Source organism: Cucurbita maxima, unplaced genomic scaffold (assembly GCF_002738345.1).
Source record: "Cucurbita maxima cultivar Rimu unplaced genomic scaffold, Cmax_1.0 Cma_Scf00012, whole genome shotgun sequence".
Taxonomy (NCBI): Eukaryota; Viridiplantae; Streptophyta; class Magnoliopsida; order Cucurbitales; family Cucurbitaceae; genus Cucurbita; species Cucurbita maxima.
In genome coordinates this window covers 2,769,733-2,788,541 of record NW_019272028.1, presented here as the reverse complement: position 1 = coordinate 2,788,541, position 18,809 = coordinate 2,769,733, and the positions used below count along the sequence as shown (strand labels likewise).

At 35.9% G+C, this 18,809-nt stretch overlaps 4 protein-coding genes and 1 long non-coding RNA gene across 7 annotated transcripts; 3 read left to right on the top strand and 2 right to left on the bottom strand.

Moving 5' to 3' along the window:
* Positions 1-2,162: 2,162 nt before the first annotated feature.
* Positions 2,163-6,331, top strand: LOC111487180 (receptor protein-tyrosine kinase CEPR2-like). Its single transcript, XM_023134469.1, has 3 exons — positions 2,163-2,564; positions 2,918-5,537; positions 5,848-6,331. The coding sequence occupies exons 2-3, from the start codon at positions 2,990-2,992 to the stop codon at positions 6,213-6,215; spliced, it is 2,916 nt and encodes a 971-aa protein (XP_022990237.1). The 5' UTR covers positions 2,163-2,564; positions 2,918-2,989; the 3' UTR covers positions 6,216-6,331.
* A 1,290-nt stretch (positions 6,332-7,621) lies between these two features.
* Positions 7,622-12,006, bottom strand: LOC111487285 (adenylate kinase, chloroplastic-like). 2 transcript variants are annotated; one of them, XM_023134653.1, is made up of 7 exons: positions 11,601-12,006; positions 11,016-11,111; positions 10,023-10,151; positions 9,816-9,950; positions 9,283-9,429; positions 9,019-9,093; positions 7,622-7,991 (listed from the first exon to the last, which is right to left on the bottom strand). In XM_023134653.1, exons 1-7 carry the CDS (start codon positions 11,793-11,795, stop codon positions 7,887-7,889), a joined length of 882 nt encoding a protein of 293 aa, XP_022990421.1. In that variant the 5' UTR covers positions 11,796-12,006; the 3' UTR covers positions 7,622-7,886. The 2 variants fall into 2 exon arrangements, with proteins under 2 accessions (XP_022990421.1, XP_022990422.1); XM_023134654.1 differs by having other exon boundaries at positions 11,610-12,006.
* A 1,215-nt stretch (positions 12,007-13,221) lies between these two features.
* Positions 13,222-13,945, top strand: LOC111487340 (protein phosphatase 1 regulatory subunit INH3-like). Its single transcript, XM_023134725.1, has one exon. The coding sequence runs from the start codon at positions 13,342-13,344 to the stop codon at positions 13,687-13,689; it is 348 nt and encodes a 115-aa protein (XP_022990493.1). The 5' UTR covers positions 13,222-13,341; the 3' UTR covers positions 13,690-13,945.
* Positions 13,946-15,502: 1,557 nt separating this feature from the next.
* Positions 15,503-17,349, top strand: LOC111487354. 2 transcript variants are annotated; one of them, XR_002719039.1, is made up of 3 exons: positions 15,503-15,766; positions 16,211-16,320; positions 16,408-17,349. It is a non-coding gene; the product is annotated as an uncharacterized LOC111487354 (long non-coding RNA). The 2 variants fall into 2 exon arrangements; XR_002719040.1 differs by lacking the exon at positions 15,503-15,766 and having other exon boundaries at positions 16,200-16,320.
* LOC111487339 (protein EPIDERMAL PATTERNING FACTOR 1) lies at positions 16,102-16,937 on the bottom strand. The gene is made up of 3 exons (XM_023134724.1): positions 16,811-16,937; positions 16,597-16,652; positions 16,102-16,356 (listed from the first exon to the last, which is right to left on the bottom strand). The coding sequence occupies exons 1-3, from the start codon at positions 16,914-16,916 to the stop codon at positions 16,162-16,164; spliced, it is 357 nt and encodes a 118-aa protein (XP_022990492.1). The 5' UTR covers positions 16,917-16,937; the 3' UTR covers positions 16,102-16,161.
* Positions 17,350-18,809: the final 1,460 nt, after the last annotated feature.

Here is an 18,809-nt window from a genome sequence, read left to right as displayed (position 1 = left end):
AAATGGGGTCCAATTTCCTTAAAAGAAAAGGGTCATAAGAATTTGAGGGTCTATTTCCAAGAAAATGGAGATATGGTGACGGGCTGCCCATTCCCTTTCATTCACCTAATCACAATAGGTAATGGGTCAGTATGAAACCCATGTGACCCTCATTCAACCTGTCCTTTCCTTCTTCTTTTTCCTTTTTATCCCAAAAATAACCCTATCCCGAACCCTAGAAAACTCGGAACTTATCTCGTTTCATTTTCCCCTGTTGCTCTCGTAACCATTAATAGGTTTGTCATTTTAACCTAGCGAGATAATCGCTTCTATTACTGAAAAAGTAAAAACGGTTGATTTCTTAGTGCAATGAAGGTAGGGGTGTATGTTAATTTATATGTAACCGTTAAATAATATATATACCCAACTCAATTATTCGGATTCGTAATTTCTCTTTAACTCAGACAACCCTAGTTAAATAATGAACCAAACTAAACTCAACCATAAATTTTATGAGTTGATTGGAGTTGTTTCAGTCATTTAATCAAATTTTTATTTTTAATGAAAATAAAATGTTAATTCATAAAATATCTAATTTATTTATTTATTTTCAATGATGAGTGATCAAAATTTATAATTTAATCCGCCTTTAATATATTTAAAATATTATTTTCTTAGAGTGAAGCCAAAACTATTTATTTATTTATTTTTGGATTTTTAAATTTTTTTTATTACTTTGGTGTAAAAAATGCAACATATTGCTTGGATTTGACAATTTATTTGAATGAAGGAAAAAAAGAAAAACACAAAAATCAAGTTGGAGATTTGAGGACCAATCCCTTGTCTACCTGTTTGTTGGTGTACAAACATTGAATTTAAGATGAATGAATTAATATTTATTCACCAAATAAATTAATAAAATATATATAGAGGTAAATTCATGAGAAATTTTTTTTAATAAAATAGATTTTACGAGATCTCACATTGGTTGAATAAGAGGAGAACGGAACATTTTATTATAAAGGCGTGAAAGACTTGTTTTAAAACCTTAAGGATAAGGATGATACAGTATCAGAGCTAGGTACGATGCAGTATGCCAACGAGGACTCTAGGTCCCCAAGGGAAGTGGTGGATTGTGAGATTTATAACTGAGGCTAATGACAATACATAATGAGCTAAAGCAGACAATATCTGCTAGTAGTGACCTTGAATTATTATATAATTACGCTTAAATAGACCCTAACTTGAGAATACGAGCAACAAGCACTCTCGAGAAGGAACTAAACTCTATTTTTTTTTTTTCAGAATGAGAGAAATTAAATTTATAATTTAACCTAGAATCATGGGTTCACCGACAAACATATTATTTAAAAAGATTCGAGAGAGTAATGATATGATAGGATATATAAGGGAAGTGAACATGGATAAAACCCAACCATAGGTTGTTTAATTGTTATTATTATTTATCCAATCCTGGCAAACCTGGGGAACCGGTCACATGTAAAAATTTGAAAAATAAAAGAAATAGAAAAAGAAAAAGAAAAAAGGGTGGAATGAAAAATGGGTCGAATCTCCAATGATTGGGGTGAAGGAAAGGGTAATTAAATAAATAATAAAGAATAAAAGAATAAAGAATAAATATGAGGGATTTTGGAAAATGAAAAAAGCTGCGGCTATCTCTTTTGTTACGTATGAAAGTGTTGATGGATTCCACTCCCATCATTCAATCTAAATTCAGATGGGATCTAAAGGGTGGTGGTGTGGTGGACGAAGCAAAAACTGGAGTGGAATTGGTAAATTTTGATCCAAATATGATCCACTTCCCCCCTCTTCTCCTCCTACTCTTCGCCTTCAAAATCTGCTACCAACTAAACTCTCTCTCTCTCTCTCTTTTCTCTCCCACCAATACAAAGAGCACTTCATAACTCAGAGTAGGTCTCTCTCTCTGTAATCTCTCTCTCTTCTCTCCCACCGATACAAAAAGCATTTCACAAGTCACAGAGTAGGTCTCTCTCTCCCCCTCTCTCTCGTCTCTCCCACCAATACAAAAAGCACTTCATAAGTCACAGAGTAGGTCTCTCTCAGTATCTCTCTTTCCCCTCTCTCTGCTTCTGTAAGCTTCTCTCTCTCTTCTCTCTCTTCTCTCCCACCAATACAAAAGCACTTCACAAGTCACAGAGTAGGTCTCTCTCTCTCTCTCTTGTCTCCCACCAATACAAAAAGCACTTCACAAGTCACAGAGAACGTCTCTCTCAGTCACTCTGTTTGCTTAAGTTTCCACCAAAAGTGAGTATCGTAGCACATCCAAGGAACTTCACTTCTACTTATAAGTTCCTTTCATTCCTTCTACAATCTCCATTTCTCACCCAATTCCCTGCAACCAAACATTCCCTTTCTAAAAAAAAAAAAGAAAAGAAAAAAAATGATGAACACTTACTGTTCTTCCCTGAAAGCTGAAGAAAACCCTCTAAGTTACTTATGATCTGTTTGGGAAGATGCTGAATTAGGGGTGGAGGATTTCATGGAAGAGGATAGAGAGTTTCTAGCGGAGGAAATGATGGAGATGGTGTAAGTTCTTGCTTCAGGTAAGATTTAAGCATCAAAAGCAGTAATGGAAGAATGATATGCAAATTTTCTTCTTCTTCTTCTTCTTCCAGTTTACTTCCATGATGAGCAACAGTTTAGCTTTGATATGAGTGGCTTTGAAGTAAATCTCTTTCTTCTTTTCCACTAATCATGAATATCATGTACCAATTATGAAGGAAAATCCACTTGTTCACCCAAAAATGACATCCTAACATACACCTGTTTTTGTTTTTGGTTTTCCTTAGATTCATTTCTTTTCATCCCAACAACCACTGATTTTCTCTACTATATATCAACATTTGGAACCTCTCTATTGTTTTTCCTTTCCTAACTACAGATGTTTGAAGTGTAGGTGCCACAAAGGGAGATATTGATCCAGCGGACTCGATCGTAGATACTGTGAGAATTATTCTCAATCTCCCCAATGGAGAAGTTCCATGTTTATTCCCTGTTCATCTTTATTTTGGTTTCGGGTCTTTTTGTTCCAACTCTGTCTCTTCCAATCGAGACTCGAGCATTGCTTCGTTTCAAAGAGAATCTCAAAGACCCGGCGGGTTTTCTTCATTCTTGGATTGATTCTAAATCCCCTTGTGGGTTCTCCGGTGTTACTTGCGACCGGTTTTCTGGGAAAGTTGTTGAGATTTCGTTGGAAAACAAGTCGCTTTCTGGTGAGATTTCTCCATCTATTTCTGTTCTACAAAGTCTCACAACACTTTCATTGGCCTCAAACCACATTTATGGGGTACTTCCTTATCAACTGATGAACTGTAGCAATCTTAAAGTACTGAATCTCACTGACAACGAAATGGTTGGGAGAATTCCCGATCTTTCTCAGCTGAGAAATTTGGAGGCTTTTGATCTATCTATCAACTTTTTCTCCGGTCAATTCCCATTCTGGGTTGGGAATTTAACTGGATTGGTATCTCTTGGTCTGGGTGAAAATGAGTTTGAGACAGGTGAAATACCAGAATCTATTGGAAATTTGAAGAACTTAACTTGGCTATATCTAGCCAATGCTTATTTGAGAGGAGAAATTCCAGAGTCTCTGTTTGAATTGAAGGCATTACAGACATTGGATCTTTCAAGGAACAAAATTTCTGGTAAACTCTCCAAGTCAATATCCAAGTTGAAGAATCTGAATAAGCTTGAACTTTTTGTGAATTGTTTGACTGGAGAAATCCCACTAGAGATTTCGAACCTTACCCTTCTGCAAGAAATCGATATTTCGGCAAATAATTTCTACGGGGAGTTGCCTGAAGAGGTTGGGAACCTGAGGAATTTGGTGGTTTTTCAGTCGTATGAAAACAACTTCTCTGGAAAGCTTCCTGAAGGGTTTGGAAATATGCAGAATCTTACTGCATTTTCAATCTATAGGAACAACTTTTCTGGGGAATTTCCTGTCAATTTCGGCAGATTTGCGCCCCTCGACAGTATTGACATATCGGAGAACCAATTTTCAGGTCATTTCCCCAAGTTCTTGTGTGAGAATGGGAAGTTGCAGTTCTTACTTGCTCTGGGAAATAGATTTTCAGGCGAGCTTCCACTTTCTCTAGCTGAGTGCAAATCACTGCAAAGGTTCAGAATAAGTAACAATCAAATGTCTGGCAGGATTCCAGATGGGGTTTGGGCTCTTCCTAATGCAAAAATGATTGATTTTAGTGACAATGAATTTACTGGAGTTATATCCCCAAACATTGGTTTATCAACTAGCTTGAGCCAATTGATTTTGCTAAACAATAAGTTTTCAGGTAAGCTTCCATCAGAGCTTGGCAAGTTGACAAATTTAGAAAGGCTTTACTTGAGTAACAATGACTTCAATGGAGAAATACCTTCTGAAATTGGTTTTCTCAGGCAACTTTCATCATTACACCTGGAAGTAAATTCTTTGAATGGATCAATCACACTGGAGATTGGGAATTGTGAAAGACTTGTGGACATAAATTTTGCTCACAACTCTCTTAGTGGCACTATCCCATCTTCATTTTCATTAATCAGCTCTTTGAACTCTCTGAATCTCTCAAGCAACAAACTTACAGGTATAATCCCAGAGTACTTGGAGAAAATGAAACTAAGTTCGATTGATTTGTCGGGTAATCAGCTCTTTGGAAGGGTTCCATCCAGTCTTCTGGCAATGAGTGGAGACAAAGCATTTTTGGACAACAAAGAACTCTGTGTTGATGAAAACTACAGAGAGAGGATAAAAACGGGCCTGACTACTTGTACTGGAAAGCATAGTCAAAAAGGGGTGCTAGAGGATAAACTTGTATTTTTCAGTATCATAGTCTCCATCTTGGTTTGTGTATTAGCAGGGCTGGTATTGGTAAGTTGTAATTACTTGAAGCGCAGTGAGACAAGCTCAGAGACCAGTCAGGAAGGGGACCAACAAGGAGCTCCAAAATGGAAAATTGCATCATTCCATCAAGTGGAAATTGATGCAGATGAAATAGGCAACTTTGAAGAAGACAATTTGATAGGGAGTGGAGGAACAGGAAAAGTTTATCGGTTGGATCTGAAGAAAAATGGCAGTACGGTGGCTGTTAAGCAGCTCTGGAAAGGAGATGCAATGAAGGTGTTGGCAGCAGAAATGGAGATTTTGGGGAAGATAAGACATAGAAACATCTTGAAGCTCTATGCTTGCTTAATGAGAGAGGGATCTAGTTATCTAGTTTTTGATTACATGATTAATGGAAACCTGCGTGAAGCACTTCAAAAACAAATCAAAGTTGGGCAGCCTGAATTGGACTGGAACCAGAGGTACAGGATTGCCTTGGGGGCAGCAAGGGGAATTGCTTACTTGCATCATGATTGTTCACCACCTATAATTCATAGAGATATAAAATCAACAAACATACTTCTAGATGGAGATTATGAACCAAAAATAGCTGATTTTGGAGTGGCAAAGGTTGCAGATCAGTTTCAAACTGTTTCTGAGAACAGCTCTCTTGCTGGCACTCATGGATATATTGCTCCTGGTGAGTTATTCTCCCTAATCAATCTCCCTATTTTTTTCCCCCATTAGATATTACTTGATGCACTTGATAAACAAATACTTCCACTGATGACCTTTCTCTTGCCACACTTTGCAAATTTCTAGCCTCACATTCATACTTCTAATTTCATTCTGATCAACTAGGCATTTTTCTCCTTTTGTAAAAAGTCGCCTAAAGTTCAACTTGTTTCTGCTCTACAGATACAGATGTATTTTGCTTGTTGTTTAAACATCATCATATTCAAGTTAACATGAAAATAAGATTAACTAATTCATGTAACTTTCCAATACAGAGCTAGCATATACTCCAAAAGTTTCAGAAAAGAGTGATGTGTACAGTTATGGTGTGGTGCTATTAGAATTGATTACTGGCAGGAAAGCAATCGAAGATGAATATGGAGAAGGAAAAGATATTGTTTACTGGGTTTCAACACACCTCAATGAGCGTGATAATGTCCTCAAGCTTCTAGACGTTAAAGTTGCTTCTGAAGTCGTCCAAAATGACATGATTAAAGTCCTGAAGATTGCTGTACTTTGCACAACAAAGCTTCCATCACTTCGCCCTTCCATGAGAGAGGTAGTGAAGATGCTATTAGACGCTGATCCTTACTCTTCTTCAATATCCCTGAAAAACAGTTCAACTAAAAAACATTTCGTTTAGTTCATCAATGAGACTGTAAGACAAGTCTTTGCCGTAATGATCAAAATACTCAAGTTTTTTGCGGCTGCAATCAGAATCTTTGCCATCATATAAGACCAATAGCCTGTATTCAATTAGTGAGTTCTGGAGATCTCCCACAAACTCAGACCTTAGCATAAAACTAAGGATAATATATTTGTAGAGCTCATCAAATGAAGTGTGTATAAGAGAATTTTCTTTTCTGAAGACTGTTGAAGTCCTCTTCCTTCACATTTAAAAAGCAAAGTTTCTTTTATACATAACTACAACGTTGATGCAAAAACATTGTCCAACTTTCAAGTTGGAAGTTTCACATCAGATAATTTCCGAGGCCCCTAAGTGAAATTTATGGCGTTCATGATGCGATCACTCCAACCGTAATGACAAAACATGGAAGAGATCCTGCATTTGTATGGTAAATAGTATCAGATGTTAGTTTTCAACAATCCATCCACCAACCACCTCCCTGCAAGCAATGGTGTCAGGTGCCAATATCCAAGGGCCTGTTTACAACAAATTTGTTATTAGTTTCAATCCTTACAAACAGGTTTCTTTGATTTGTTATACACTTCTAGAAACATGTGTTAGATCCTACAAACCATTCCCTTCTGCACAAGGAGCTCTAGTTGTCCTGCAAAAATAAGACAAGACAGAAGCACATGGGCAAGAGATTGGAAAAATCAGAGAAGACAATGGAAAACTTCTTATTGGGAGTGCATATTAAGAATGTAGGCATACGAAGATACCCATCAATATCTTCCTACTGCAGCCATAAATTATGAACTGCACCCACCACCAAACAGTAACTACAACTTCGATTGTGTTAAAGCTAATGTTTTAGTCCCTCAAATTCTACGCATTCTTTAGTTTGGTTCCTAAAATTCTCAACTCATAACATATTTATCCTAATTATAAAACAAAACGTCTCAACTCGCAGAAATAGTTGGAGAGACGAGAGACTAACAGAACAGACTGTTTTCCCTTATTTGGTTTGTTCTCAACTCATGATTTGAATTCAAAAGAGATGCTGAGAGTATCAAAATGCTAGTTTGAGTAAAAAACCTCAGTATTATGAATGACAAGACATCTAAAGGTAAGGAAGCTTCTCAAACTATTCTTCAATTTAGCTCAAGCAAACTTATTACACTATTAAGAATTGATTTATCTCAAATATACAAAAATTGCAAATAAACAGTTCATGATAGGTAATTTATCGATCCCTTGATGCATCAAAATTGCACCAGTAATCATTTTCTCCATTACAATTAGTCAGACCAGTTTTCATTTAACACCTACCATACAAATCATTAAATATAATGAAATCAAAAACCTATGCTTACGATAAAAATTATCGAAGAAAACGAAATGGAAAAAACCCTAAGAATTTATCACTCTTCCTTGAAATCCCATTTCAATCATTTTATTGATACTACGACATTGGGTAAGATGAAAATAAATGCAGTACAAGCTTTTCTGGTCTCAAGCCACCTCGTAACACTACATAATGATGTTTTCTCATGTTTATTGCTTTTGTACAGAGTCATAGTAAAAATGTAATTAATAGATAAGGCTTCCCTATCCACAGAAAAAAAAATTTCGCGAGTATGTAATCTCACAAAACTCAAAAGGGGCCTAACCATGCTGCAAAGTTATCTATGTGGCTAGAGATCCTATAGCAGCCTTCCGTTGCTCTAGAAGTCCTATTAGCAGTCTATCTATTTGATCAAATACAACTTCCTTTGGCGCATTTCCATTCACCTGAAAGGGGGAAAAATAGTTTTTGAGTACTATACTGATGAACAGATGCAGAACAACCAAGTCAATTGATAATATACAAGTCAGTAATGTTCATCATTTGTGATTTCTTTTGGAAAATAAAGAGATTTAGACTTTATTTGATAACCATTTGATTTTTTATTTTTAGTTTTTGAAAATTGTGTTTGTTTTCTCATAATTTCTCTACCATGGATTTCATCTTTCTTTAGAAACCATTTAAATTCTTAGTTAAATTTCGAAAACAGAAACAAGTTCTTGAAAACTACTTATATTTTCCAAAAACGTAGGGGTGGAAATAGTATTTATGTGCTTAATTTTTAAAAACAAAAAGCCAAATAGTTATCAAAGAAAAATTAGTTAACTGGAAATTTGTCTCTTCCTTCAGAGTTGGGAGATACATTAACGTTAAGAATGCATCGTTGTTGTTTTAGCAAAGTGAAAGTGGCAGTTTCTGAAGAAGTTAACTCCCTAGGGTATGAAATTAACTCTAGTAAATACGGGCAAGATAAGTTTGGTTAGTCAACAAAAATAAGCCTCTCTGGTAGTTGTTTTAGCCTTTGAATTTCCAAAGCATAGTGCAACTTGATTGAGGATAGAGTTGATTGAAGGATGGTCACAAAACAAAATTATGGGAGGACTATCCAATTGGTCAAAGCATGCCTCGACTCCTTTTTGCTCACATCTATGTTGTGTTTCGATTAGATACTTGAGTCCATTTGTGTGTGCTAATATCCTAAAGCCAATGGCATAGGATTTGAGAATTGGTCAAGATTGCTGGGAAGGGTAGTCTGTGAGGAAAAAGGAACGAAAATTTATCAAATCCATAGCGTTTACTAATTCAGATTCTCAAGTAAAATAAAGGCATTTACCAGAGACTTCTTCCAGAAATGAAAAGAATGAACAACAGGCTAAATGCACAGGTACATTTCTCTTGTTCTTTTTTTCGTTTTTTGTATTTTTGTTTTCCCCAATAAGGGGAGTGATGGTCGATGGGGGCTAAATTGCATACCTTAACTGTAACATCTTGATACAATGAAAGAACATCCTCCAGATTCTGGTGGTGAGTCTGCAATCTTAACCTCACCTGAAAACCCCAATGGCAGGGAGCACAGTCAGTATTTCAATAGCGTAAGTGCTCAGAAACAGGCAAAATTATGGAGATTAAGAAGCTTGCCCAAGAATGATCCAAACAAAACCTTGTTAAATATACACACCACCAAAGATAATGGTTTGAAATGACAGACCAAAATAGATACAGTGTTAAAGAAAATACCCTTTCTTCAGTATCATCAAAGCGCTGTGTAAGTCTGGCAGCAACTTCTTCATTGTCGGGAGGAAAATACTTCAAGTGATATATCTTGCCAGTAACGGGATCCAGTCTTCTTCCAACAACTCTCTCAACAAGAATTTCTTCGGGGACCTACAATTATAAATCGAGGTTACTGTAAGTTCTGGTCTTGAAGCTCTGATAAGATGTTTGTTAAGAGTAGACCATAACAAAAGCTATGATCCCCGTGGCATAGCATACAATGCACATAAGGTAGTGAAATTTTCGTAAAAGTAATGCTAATCCACTTAGTCATCATCAAAAATTCAAAAAGCCACAAATCAAGATAAAAATGCGTATGCAACCCAAATCAACCTACCGACATTAAATTTAGTTTTGCTTTTTTCTTCTTTTTCCTGATAGAAACCCATGTATTAAAAAAACAAAAAAGAACCAGTACTGACACTCCTCAATCTTGGAAATTCAGGGTGAAAGTGCAAATTTTGAAACTAAAATCAGCATCATTGAACAAATCTTACTTCAAGAAGAATGAAAAGATCAGGCTCAAAGCCAACTTCCTTAAGAGCATTTGCTTGAGAAGAACTCCTAGGATAACCATCTAAGAGCCAACCATTTTCCTGAGCATCAGGTTGTGACAGCCGCTCCTTTACCATCTACAAGATACTGACAGGTACATTACAGACGAAAATTACCACATACGAAAATAATAATATAGATTTTCCTACCAGCGCGACTATTTCATTAGGAACTAATAGTCCTTTCTCCATGTAATCTTTCGCTAGCTTCCCATTTTTGCTGCCACTATTGACTTCTGCCCTGAGTAAATCTCCAGCTGCGATATGCACCAAACCATACTGCACAGAGGAGAATGACTTGATTCAATCTGCTATTCTCCAGGGGAAATAAACCATGAGAAATTTATAAAGCATAAACAAAGATTGTAGGGCAATAACAAAAATTGAAGTACGAGCACAGACAGGTAATAGGTTTGGTCAGAACATATAAGACTTCAATGGAGATATAGGCATCAAGAAAAATGGAAGTAAGCCTACTAAAGCGGAAACTGATCATCACATATCGATTTACAGTTGATACTTGTTCTCCCCAAATAAGAAACAGCCACAATAGTGTTCAATAGTGAATTATATCATCTTTATCCTTTTTTAATAGAGAAGGATAAAATGGAGAATAGCTCAAGAATCTACTTTCTTAACTCAAATCTTCCCTCTCCAAACTCCTTTGACTTTTATTTTTTAATATCCGTGAGAACTTCGATTATTCTCACGGAGCAACCACCTAACCATACTACATGATCTTTCTTGATCACTCAACTAACTCCAAGAAGTATTTTCAAATATTCTTTTTAGAATTTCCATGTAACCGTTCAAGCCCACCACTAGTAAATATTGTATTTTTTGGGCTTTCTTTCGAGCTTCCTCTCAAGATTTTTAAAACGCATCTCCTAGGGAGAGGTTTCCACACCCTAATAATAGATATTTTTAAAACGCATCTCCTTGGCAAATTATCCTAATCAGCGGAGTTTAAAAACATATGAAGCTGATAGCCTCCCGATTAAGATTTTACGTCCTCACAAACAATAGCGACCTAAATTCTCTGTCGGAGAAATAGATATATGCAATTAGCATAGCTTATTGTCAGTGAGGGCCAAGAGAAAAATAGAAGATTTCGGAGGCTCGCTTGTTAATGAAATTGCTTACTTTCCAAGTAATAAGTTCGCATTGTGTGCCTTTGCCTGAAGCAGGAGCACCGGATATCTTGATTCTAAGAGGCTCTGGCGTTGCACGCGCCGTAACCTGCCAGCATATACAACCACGTTCAATCGACATAAACAACAAACCACTCAATTTCCAAAGCGTTATCGGGGTTACAAGGAGTGAATCCCAACGATCAAATCGGCACATTGTAAATTCTGCCACTAAAACGAGTTCAATTATAAATAAAGTTCGAACCTCGAAGTTCTTCCATTCCCTAACTACTAGCAATTTCATATCGTTTTAATCAGCCCGGAGTTCACCAAAATAATAGTAATAAGTCAAAAGCCGCATTCTGTTCTCGTTCAATCCGACTAATTCCACCAATAACACTAAAGATAAAATCAAATCGACTCAAATTTAGATTAAAAAAATGCATTAAATCGACTCAATTTTAGATTAAAAAAATGCAATCCAATCGACTCAAGTTTAAATTAAAAAAATGCGATTAAATCGACTCAAATTTAGATTAAAGAAAATGCGATCAAATCGACTCAAATTTAGATTAAAAAAAATGCGATCAAATCATACAGTAAATACATGAGAAATCGTAGCTTTCGGATACAGCGAAATAGCCAAGCACGGTAGACTTAGGTCTCGGCAGTGACGAGTAAACGAGATTAAATTGTTCGAAACATAAGGAAAATGATTCGGTTGCCGTTGCCGAGACGACAAGAGTCGATTCGGGCAAGCAAACGCTGTGAAACTCGAATAATAGAGCGCCATGCTTCAGCTTCCTCCGACTCACTCTCCGCTCAGCTCCACCGCTGTCCGTCGGAACCTCCGGCACTCAGCAGAAGCAGCTTCACTAGAATCACTCCAGTGAAACGCCGTCGATCTTGATCTTGATGTTATCGAAGCGAAAGGACCGCCACTTTTCCTTTTTTTTCGTCCAAAAAACTCAGCTTATTATTTGCTTTCCATTTTGGATGTTTAATTAATTCTTTGGTCAGTTTAATCAACTTGGAGTTGTCGTTCCTAAGTTTCAAAACTTTAATTTGATTCGATATTGAAAGAGGGCATTTATGGCATTTCACAGGTGATCAATCTATTTCACGTTTTTTTGCTTTTATTTGTGATTTTTTTTATATATAATTTTAGTTAGTTTGAGAAATTATATATATAGGTACAATTTAATATTGAAATTTAAAATTTTAAAAATTATATTAAACATTGTATTCTACGTACATTTATTCAATAAAATAATTATTTAAAATTAATATTTTTTTCAAATATATATAAAAAAAGATACGAATATAATTAAAATAATTCGATACCTACAAATTTATTTATTTATTTATTTTTAATTCGGTCATCGTCTCTAAAAAAAAAATAACTTTTGGTAGGGATGGAAATTGAAATGGTTTTAAATTCAAGGACCAATTTGTAAATAATTTAAAATTCTAGAGACTAATTAGAAATACATATCCTATTAACAACAACAAAAAAAAAAATGTTTTTTTTTAACTAAAATTATTTTTAAATAGGTTCATAATTATTCAAAATCAATTATTATAATATAAAAATGGTAATAATTCCGCCCTCAATCCTAAAAAAAGGAAAATTTTGCATGGATGGAGATTGAAACGAATTTTAAATCAAGGACTAATTTGCAAATAATTTAAATATTTAAGGACTAATTAGAAATATAAATTCAAATATCGAAGCTAAATATGTCATTTCTAAAAATAAAAATATATTTTTTAAACCTCGATCAAATAAAAATTAAAGACACTTATTTTTAAAAGGATTAAAATCATTTTTAAATATGCTCATATTTATTGAAAATCAATTATCATAATATAAAAGTGGTAATAATTCCGTTCTAAACCTTTTAAAAAAGGAAAATTTTGCATGAATTGACACAGAAACGAATTTTAAATTCAAGGACTAATTTGTAAATAATTTAAATATTTAAGAACTAATTAGAAATACAGAAAGGTTAAATATGTCATTTCTAAGGATAAAAATATATTTTTTTTAAAGCTCGACATATTATTTTTGGATATTTTAAAATCATTTTTTTAAACTATTATTAAAGTCATTTTTTAATATTTTTTTTATTATTTTCGAACATAATAAAATTTATTTTAAAAATCTTGTTTTTTTTTTTTTTTTTTTTTTTTTAACACTAAAATTTAGCCACAAAAGAATGGCGGCAAGGTTCGAGATGCGCGCGGACTAGTCTTTCTCGTGGGATATGAAAAATCTGAAGCCATCGAAGACTCCATTCCCAATTCTCGTTCCGATACGCAGAATTGCTTGATCACACATGGCTAGGGCACCGACGACCGCCCCCGGAGCATTAACGTCGTCCTCCCCTTCCCTCACAACCACCGTCGTCTTGGCCAACGGATCCTCTTCCTCCCAGCCACCCGAAACCCTAGTTCTCCGTCTCAATCGGAAGAAGAAGAAGGTCTCGTGGAAGGAAGGCACCGTCGACAACGAGTTCATGCAGAAGAAGAGTTCCAAGAAGTGCTGTATATTCCACAAGCAGAAGCCCTTTGACGAGGACGACAGCGACCAGGAGGATGACCATGGGCATAATCATCACCACGGGAATGAAAGCCCTTGCTGCTCTAGGGGAAACGGCGGGGACTCTTCAAGTAGAGTCAGTTGATAATTCACATTAACGTTGTAAAGCTGATGTTTCGAAAGGTTACTGAATTCGTGTTTTTGTTTTTTCTTAATCGGTTTGACTGTCCGATCATCTAATATACATTTTTTTTTTTATCGAAGTAATTGATAACCATTTGATTCTCGACGAACGATATGTTATCTATCCAATCGAGGGGTTTGCCCTATAACTCGAATTGTTATAGGTGGATGTATATCGGCCACCGTTTCACCGATGAATGCTCGTGTTTCCTTTATCATTATCGGTCGTCTGGATCGTCTTTTACTAATTATTGATTCGTTGACTTGAATTTTCTCTTTCTGCAATCTATCTCTTTAGATAATCGGCCTCTATTTTTCTGTTTTCATTCTGGTTCGGATAGTTTGTGGAATTTCGATTGAATTTCGATATTGGATACAATTGTGCAAATGGGTCTTGCATATTGTTTCCCCTGTTAACTGCATCTTGTTTCTTTTCCTATAGTATTCACGAATATGGTTGGGATAGTTTTAGGGTCCTGTTTGCTGTCCAAGTTCCTGCATTGAGACACCTATCAAGGAAACGAGCATATGAAAGATTAGAGTGCTATTTTTAGTTTGAGATGTAGAAACTGTTAGATGAGCACGACTCTCCACAATGGTATGATATTGTCCACTTTGAGCATAAGCTCTCATGGCTTTGCTGTGGGCTTCCCAAAGGGCTTCACACCAATGGAGAGTGTATTCTTAGATTATAAACCCATGACCATTCCCTAAATTAACCAATTTGGGACACTTCCATCTAACAGTGTTGGATGATGAAAGTCCCACATCGGCTAATTTAGGGAATGATCATGGGTTTATAAGTGAGGAATACTAACTCCATTGGTATGAGGTCTTTCGGGAAGCCCAAAGCAAAGCCATGAGAGCTTATGCTCAAAGTGGACAATATCATACCATTGTGGAGAGTCATGTTCGTCTAACATGGTATTAGAGCCATGCCCTAAACTTAGCCGTGCCAATAGATTGGCAAATCCTCGAATGTTGAACAAAGGACTCCAAAAAGAAAAAAGGAGTCAAGCCTCCTCGAAGGTACAAAGACAAAGGCAGTAAAAAATGACTAAGACTCCAAAGGAGTCGAGCCTCGATTAAGGGGAGGCGTGCTTTGTTCGAGGGGAGGTATTGGATGATGAAAGTCCCACATCAGCTAATTTAGGGAATGATCATGGGTTTATAAGTGAGGAATACCAATTCCATTGGTATGAGGCCTTTCGGGAAGCCCAAAGCAAAGCCATGAGAGCTTATGCTCAAAGTGGACAATATCGTACCATTGTGGAGAGTCGTGTTCGTCTAACAGAAACTATCAGAAAATAACAGCAGATGCAAATTTTGACACCAGAATGAAGAATCAATGTAAAATCATCTCTTCTGTGTGTGTGTGTGAGATTTGAATGAGCACCGATGAAAGAAGCACTAACTAGGAGGAAAGGTGTAGGATGAAGGGCCGGAAAAGCAGAGGTCTGCTGATCTATTTTTCAGGGACTCAAGAAAGTTGTCGTTTTCATGCCTAATAGGAAGCTTGAGGTCTAGAATCCATTTGGTATAGAACTGGCCTTGGGTAGTTTTGAAATTCATGTTCTGTTGAGTGGTTCAAGTCTGTGCAGTAGTTTAGTCTCTGTTTGAATTGCAGCTTTTATTTTGTATAGAAACTGATTATGCTTATTTCTTTCCTTCAATCTAGGTTTTCATTAATTCCTGAAGACCAGATATTGTTGTTTGCTCTGGTAATTAATGATACTGATATCTTGCTGTTCATATCTTTATTGATCAGGTATCCCTTTCTTTTTAAATTTTTTTTTTTAAAACTGTTTCTTGCTGTCTGATAAATTTCAGCCATGTAATCACTTTCCGATCAGCTGGTACCATCAAAGTTGTATTTATCCCACTGACCTTTTTATTTGAAAGTCCTCTTCTGTAGACGGTCGTTTTCAAAGAACATGATCTGGATTCGTTGGTTTTTGACCGCATCTCTATGAACTCTTACTTATTCCTTCCTTTAACCTGAAGAGTTGAACAAACTTTCTTCAGTTTAGGCTGAATGGGTATGCTTTTTGGTGGTGCAAGTGAAAACATAGATGTAGATGCCTCTTGACATTCCAAACTTTACAAGCTTATCCTCTTATTCTGGTTTGTTTTTCTAATCTCCATTCAACTGTATATCTCGACTTGAAAGCCTAGAGAGTTGTGCAACAGGATAGACCAGATTTCATTACAATTAGACTAAACGAGATAAACGAGAAAAAGAAACAAGTTCTAACTTCCTATTTGAACTTCCTGTGCTTGAAAGTTTGTTGCCTCAGTTACTTTCTCGTACAGAATGATCTTGATACAATGAAATAATACTTCCATAGTCGCCCTATCTGTGCTTAGTGCTGACTCAAACATTAATTGCTTTTTTCTTTGCTGCAAATTCCTCCAGATTGAGTTTTTGCTCAATTCAATTGGATGGTACATGATAATATTTCCCTTTACACATGCATCTGTAGACAGTTGGACATGACTCCGCAACAGAGCATTTGAAGCTCACCATCACCCTTTTGCACGGAAAACATGGTCCACATGCATGGGAGCAGTCTGGGAGGCTGGATCCTGTAGGGTATAACTCCATACCAAGTACTTCTTTAGCCTTTTCCTGCACAGGCACGCATGACAAAGAAACTGAATGATGATTTCTCTTTTGCAGTGAATTTCTTTAAATGGTCTCCTGTTAGTGTGTTGCTATGGTTCGTCTTGTTCGATGTGCTCTCAAGTAAGCATCTATTATTCATATTTTTCCTGTTCTTGTCCCAGTTAGGCTATCTTTTTCGGTAAATTTTCTAGCAAAATGTTTTGAACTAGGTGAAGAAATGTGGGCTGAGAAAACACACAATACCTCCTCTTGCCTTAAACTGCCATCTGTTCTGTGAGCATCTTCTGCACTGAAGCTCACTGAAACATCACACTTAAAAGCTTAAATGCCATATCTAAATCAGAGAAAGATATCGATGTATATGTTATAGGGATACAAATGCATTTTCTCAACAACTAGAATGATACAATAAATAGCTAATGTAAACCACAATCACGTAGATGATGATTTATCTTACTGTTATCCCAGTGAGTTGTTACATCAAGACTTCTACCAATCATTAGTATGATGAAGAAAATTCCAAGAAGTAGAGACATGTGAGCTACAATAGAAAATTTCTTCATTGTTGCTCGATAATGCAAAAGCCAAAACGATATACGAATGAAGTGGTAAATGCGAAAGAAAGAGAAAATAGACTGAAAGTTTGTTGTAAATGTTGGTGGCTGACTGATGATTTAGTATGTTATGATCATTTTTATAGTGTAGATGGAAGGAAGGTTAGTTTTTAATGTAGAAGAGGTACATCTGTTGCATTTCACATGATCCATGGCCATGTTTTGAAGGTTCACATGTTTTGGCAAGTAAACTCAACATCTTCAGAAACTTTAAATGAACTGGGGCACTTGATCTTCTTATATGTACGAAGGTACATTTTTTTAGTCTTATAGATCAAAATTTGAATTGCTGGATCTTGTAAAGCTATGAAGACGAGACATTTTGAAATTTAAGAGCACCATCTCGTCCTGAGATGACATGGGGGTTCATCTTTTCTCTTCATATATTGCAATGGTAGTTGGATTCATTTATAATCAATGTGCTTTCTGGCTGTGATAAATATTGCTTTTCACACAGGTTGAGGAAGGTTCATATTCATTTTCGGTTTATTAATTAGTCGGTCACTTTCTAGCAACATATGATGGGGAAATCCTGGATTTATTTACTTTTATAGATCGTTTATATAATATTTGGTAGTACTTGTGAGTAATTTAAGATGCTTGAATTTTTATGCTTATTTGCCCACAATGGAAAAAGTGTTTCTGAGGCAAGCATTTAATTGTTTTATCTAAATAAAATATGCTATGCCCCATTTATTTGTTTGTTTGTTTGTTTTTTTTTGAATTAAATGATGTTGCTGAATTTTATATTTGGTGGGTTTATTTTTTGAGTTTAACCGTGTGAGCGTTATAATTTGAACTTCTAATCTTTTGGTTTAACATGCATTATCTCAAGCAGTTGAGTTATGTTCATGTTAATTTGTAACGGCTCAAGCCCATTATTAGCAGATTGTCCTCTTTGGGTTTTCCCTTTCGGATTTTCCCTCAAGTTTTTTAAAACGTGTCTGCTAGGGAGAGGTTTCCACACCCTTATAAAGAATGTTTCGTTCTTCTCCCCAACCGATGTGGGATCTCACATAATTATTTGGTGAGTATTTTTTAGAACAATATTCATTTTTGAATTTTATAGTTTAGGAAGTAAAACACATTGAATACATCTCTACTTTCCATTGATTCCTTTCGTATTCTTGTTTATGGATATTTTTTCTTCTTATTAAAGTCAAAAGTTCGGGTGAAGGTTATCTCAATTTTAGTTCATCAACCAAATGCACACTTGGTTCTCGAACACGTTCTATATCATCTTTGAAGGAAAGCATGGAAAATCTTTATAGTTAGGACATCTTGAGCTAGATTTGTGTCCAATCAAGGAGTATTGAAAAGATTATAGTCCCAAGTGAATGGGACATAGCCAAATTATTATTAGGGAATGTGTTGCTGGCTTTTATTTGCTAGACGACACAAGGAATTCACGTGCAGCAAGCAGGAGCTATTCAAATTTAAGAAACCCTCTGCCCTAAACGTGATGCTGAAGAAGCCCTTTGCATTGAATTAGCTTCTGCTACATTTGTCAGTTTCGGATTCATCAATACTTCCTATAAAGGTTAGAGGAGCAAGTCTTAGTTGAAGCTTTGGTTTAATTTCTTGTTTGTTTGTGGTTCTTATGTTGAGTTACTTTCAATTTTCTCCACTTGCTCTGTGTATGTGGGCGAATTTTTGGTACGGGTGAGAATTTGAACTTTAGTTACCTTTACGACCAAGGTCATGTCTTTTTATACCGCTTCTATCCATGTGTCTAGAGCTACTCGGTCAATTAGAAACACAAATTTAAGGCGATTTTTTCTATTTGCTCTATGTTTCTAAGCTTGTAGCCTTATTGATGTAACCCACTAAATAAAAGGTTTG

Bases quoted from the DNA above. Each gene is read 5' to 3' on its own strand.
- LOC111487339 (XM_023134724.1), bottom strand. From the start codon at position 16,916: ATGAAGAAATTTTCTATTGTAGCTCACATGTCTCTACTTCTTGGAATT. The intron at 16,653-16,810 runs GTAAGATAAATC...GTGATGTTTCAG, and splicing joins AACAACTCACTGGGATAACA to TGAGCTTCAGTGCAGAAGAT. The intron at 16,357-16,596 runs GTATTGTGTGTT...GTGCCTGTGCAG, and splicing joins GCAGTTTAAGGCAAGAGGAG to GAAAAGGCTAAAGAAGTACT.
- LOC111487180 (XM_023134469.1), top strand. From the start codon at position 2,990: ATGGAGAAGTTCCATGTTTATTCCCTGTTCATCTTTATTTTGGTTTCG. The intron at 5,538-5,847 runs GTGAGTTATTCT...TTTCCAATACAG, and splicing joins TCATGGATATATTGCTCCTG to AGCTAGCATATACTCCAAAA.
- LOC111487340 (XM_023134725.1), top strand. From the start codon at position 13,342: ATGGCTAGGGCACCGACGACCGCCCCCGGAGCATTAACGTCGTCCTCC.
- LOC111487285 (XM_023134653.1), bottom strand. From the start codon at position 11,795: ATGGCGCTCTATTATTCGAGTTTCACAGCGTTTGCTTGCCCGAATCGA. The intron at 10,152-11,015 runs GTAAGCAATTTC...TCCTCTGTGCAG, and splicing joins GCGAACTTATTACTTGGAAA to TATGGTTTGGTGCATATCGC. The intron at 9,430-9,815 runs GTAAGATTTGTT...TTATAATTGTAG, and splicing joins ATCTTTTCATTCTTCTTGAA to GTCCCCGAAGAAATTCTTGT.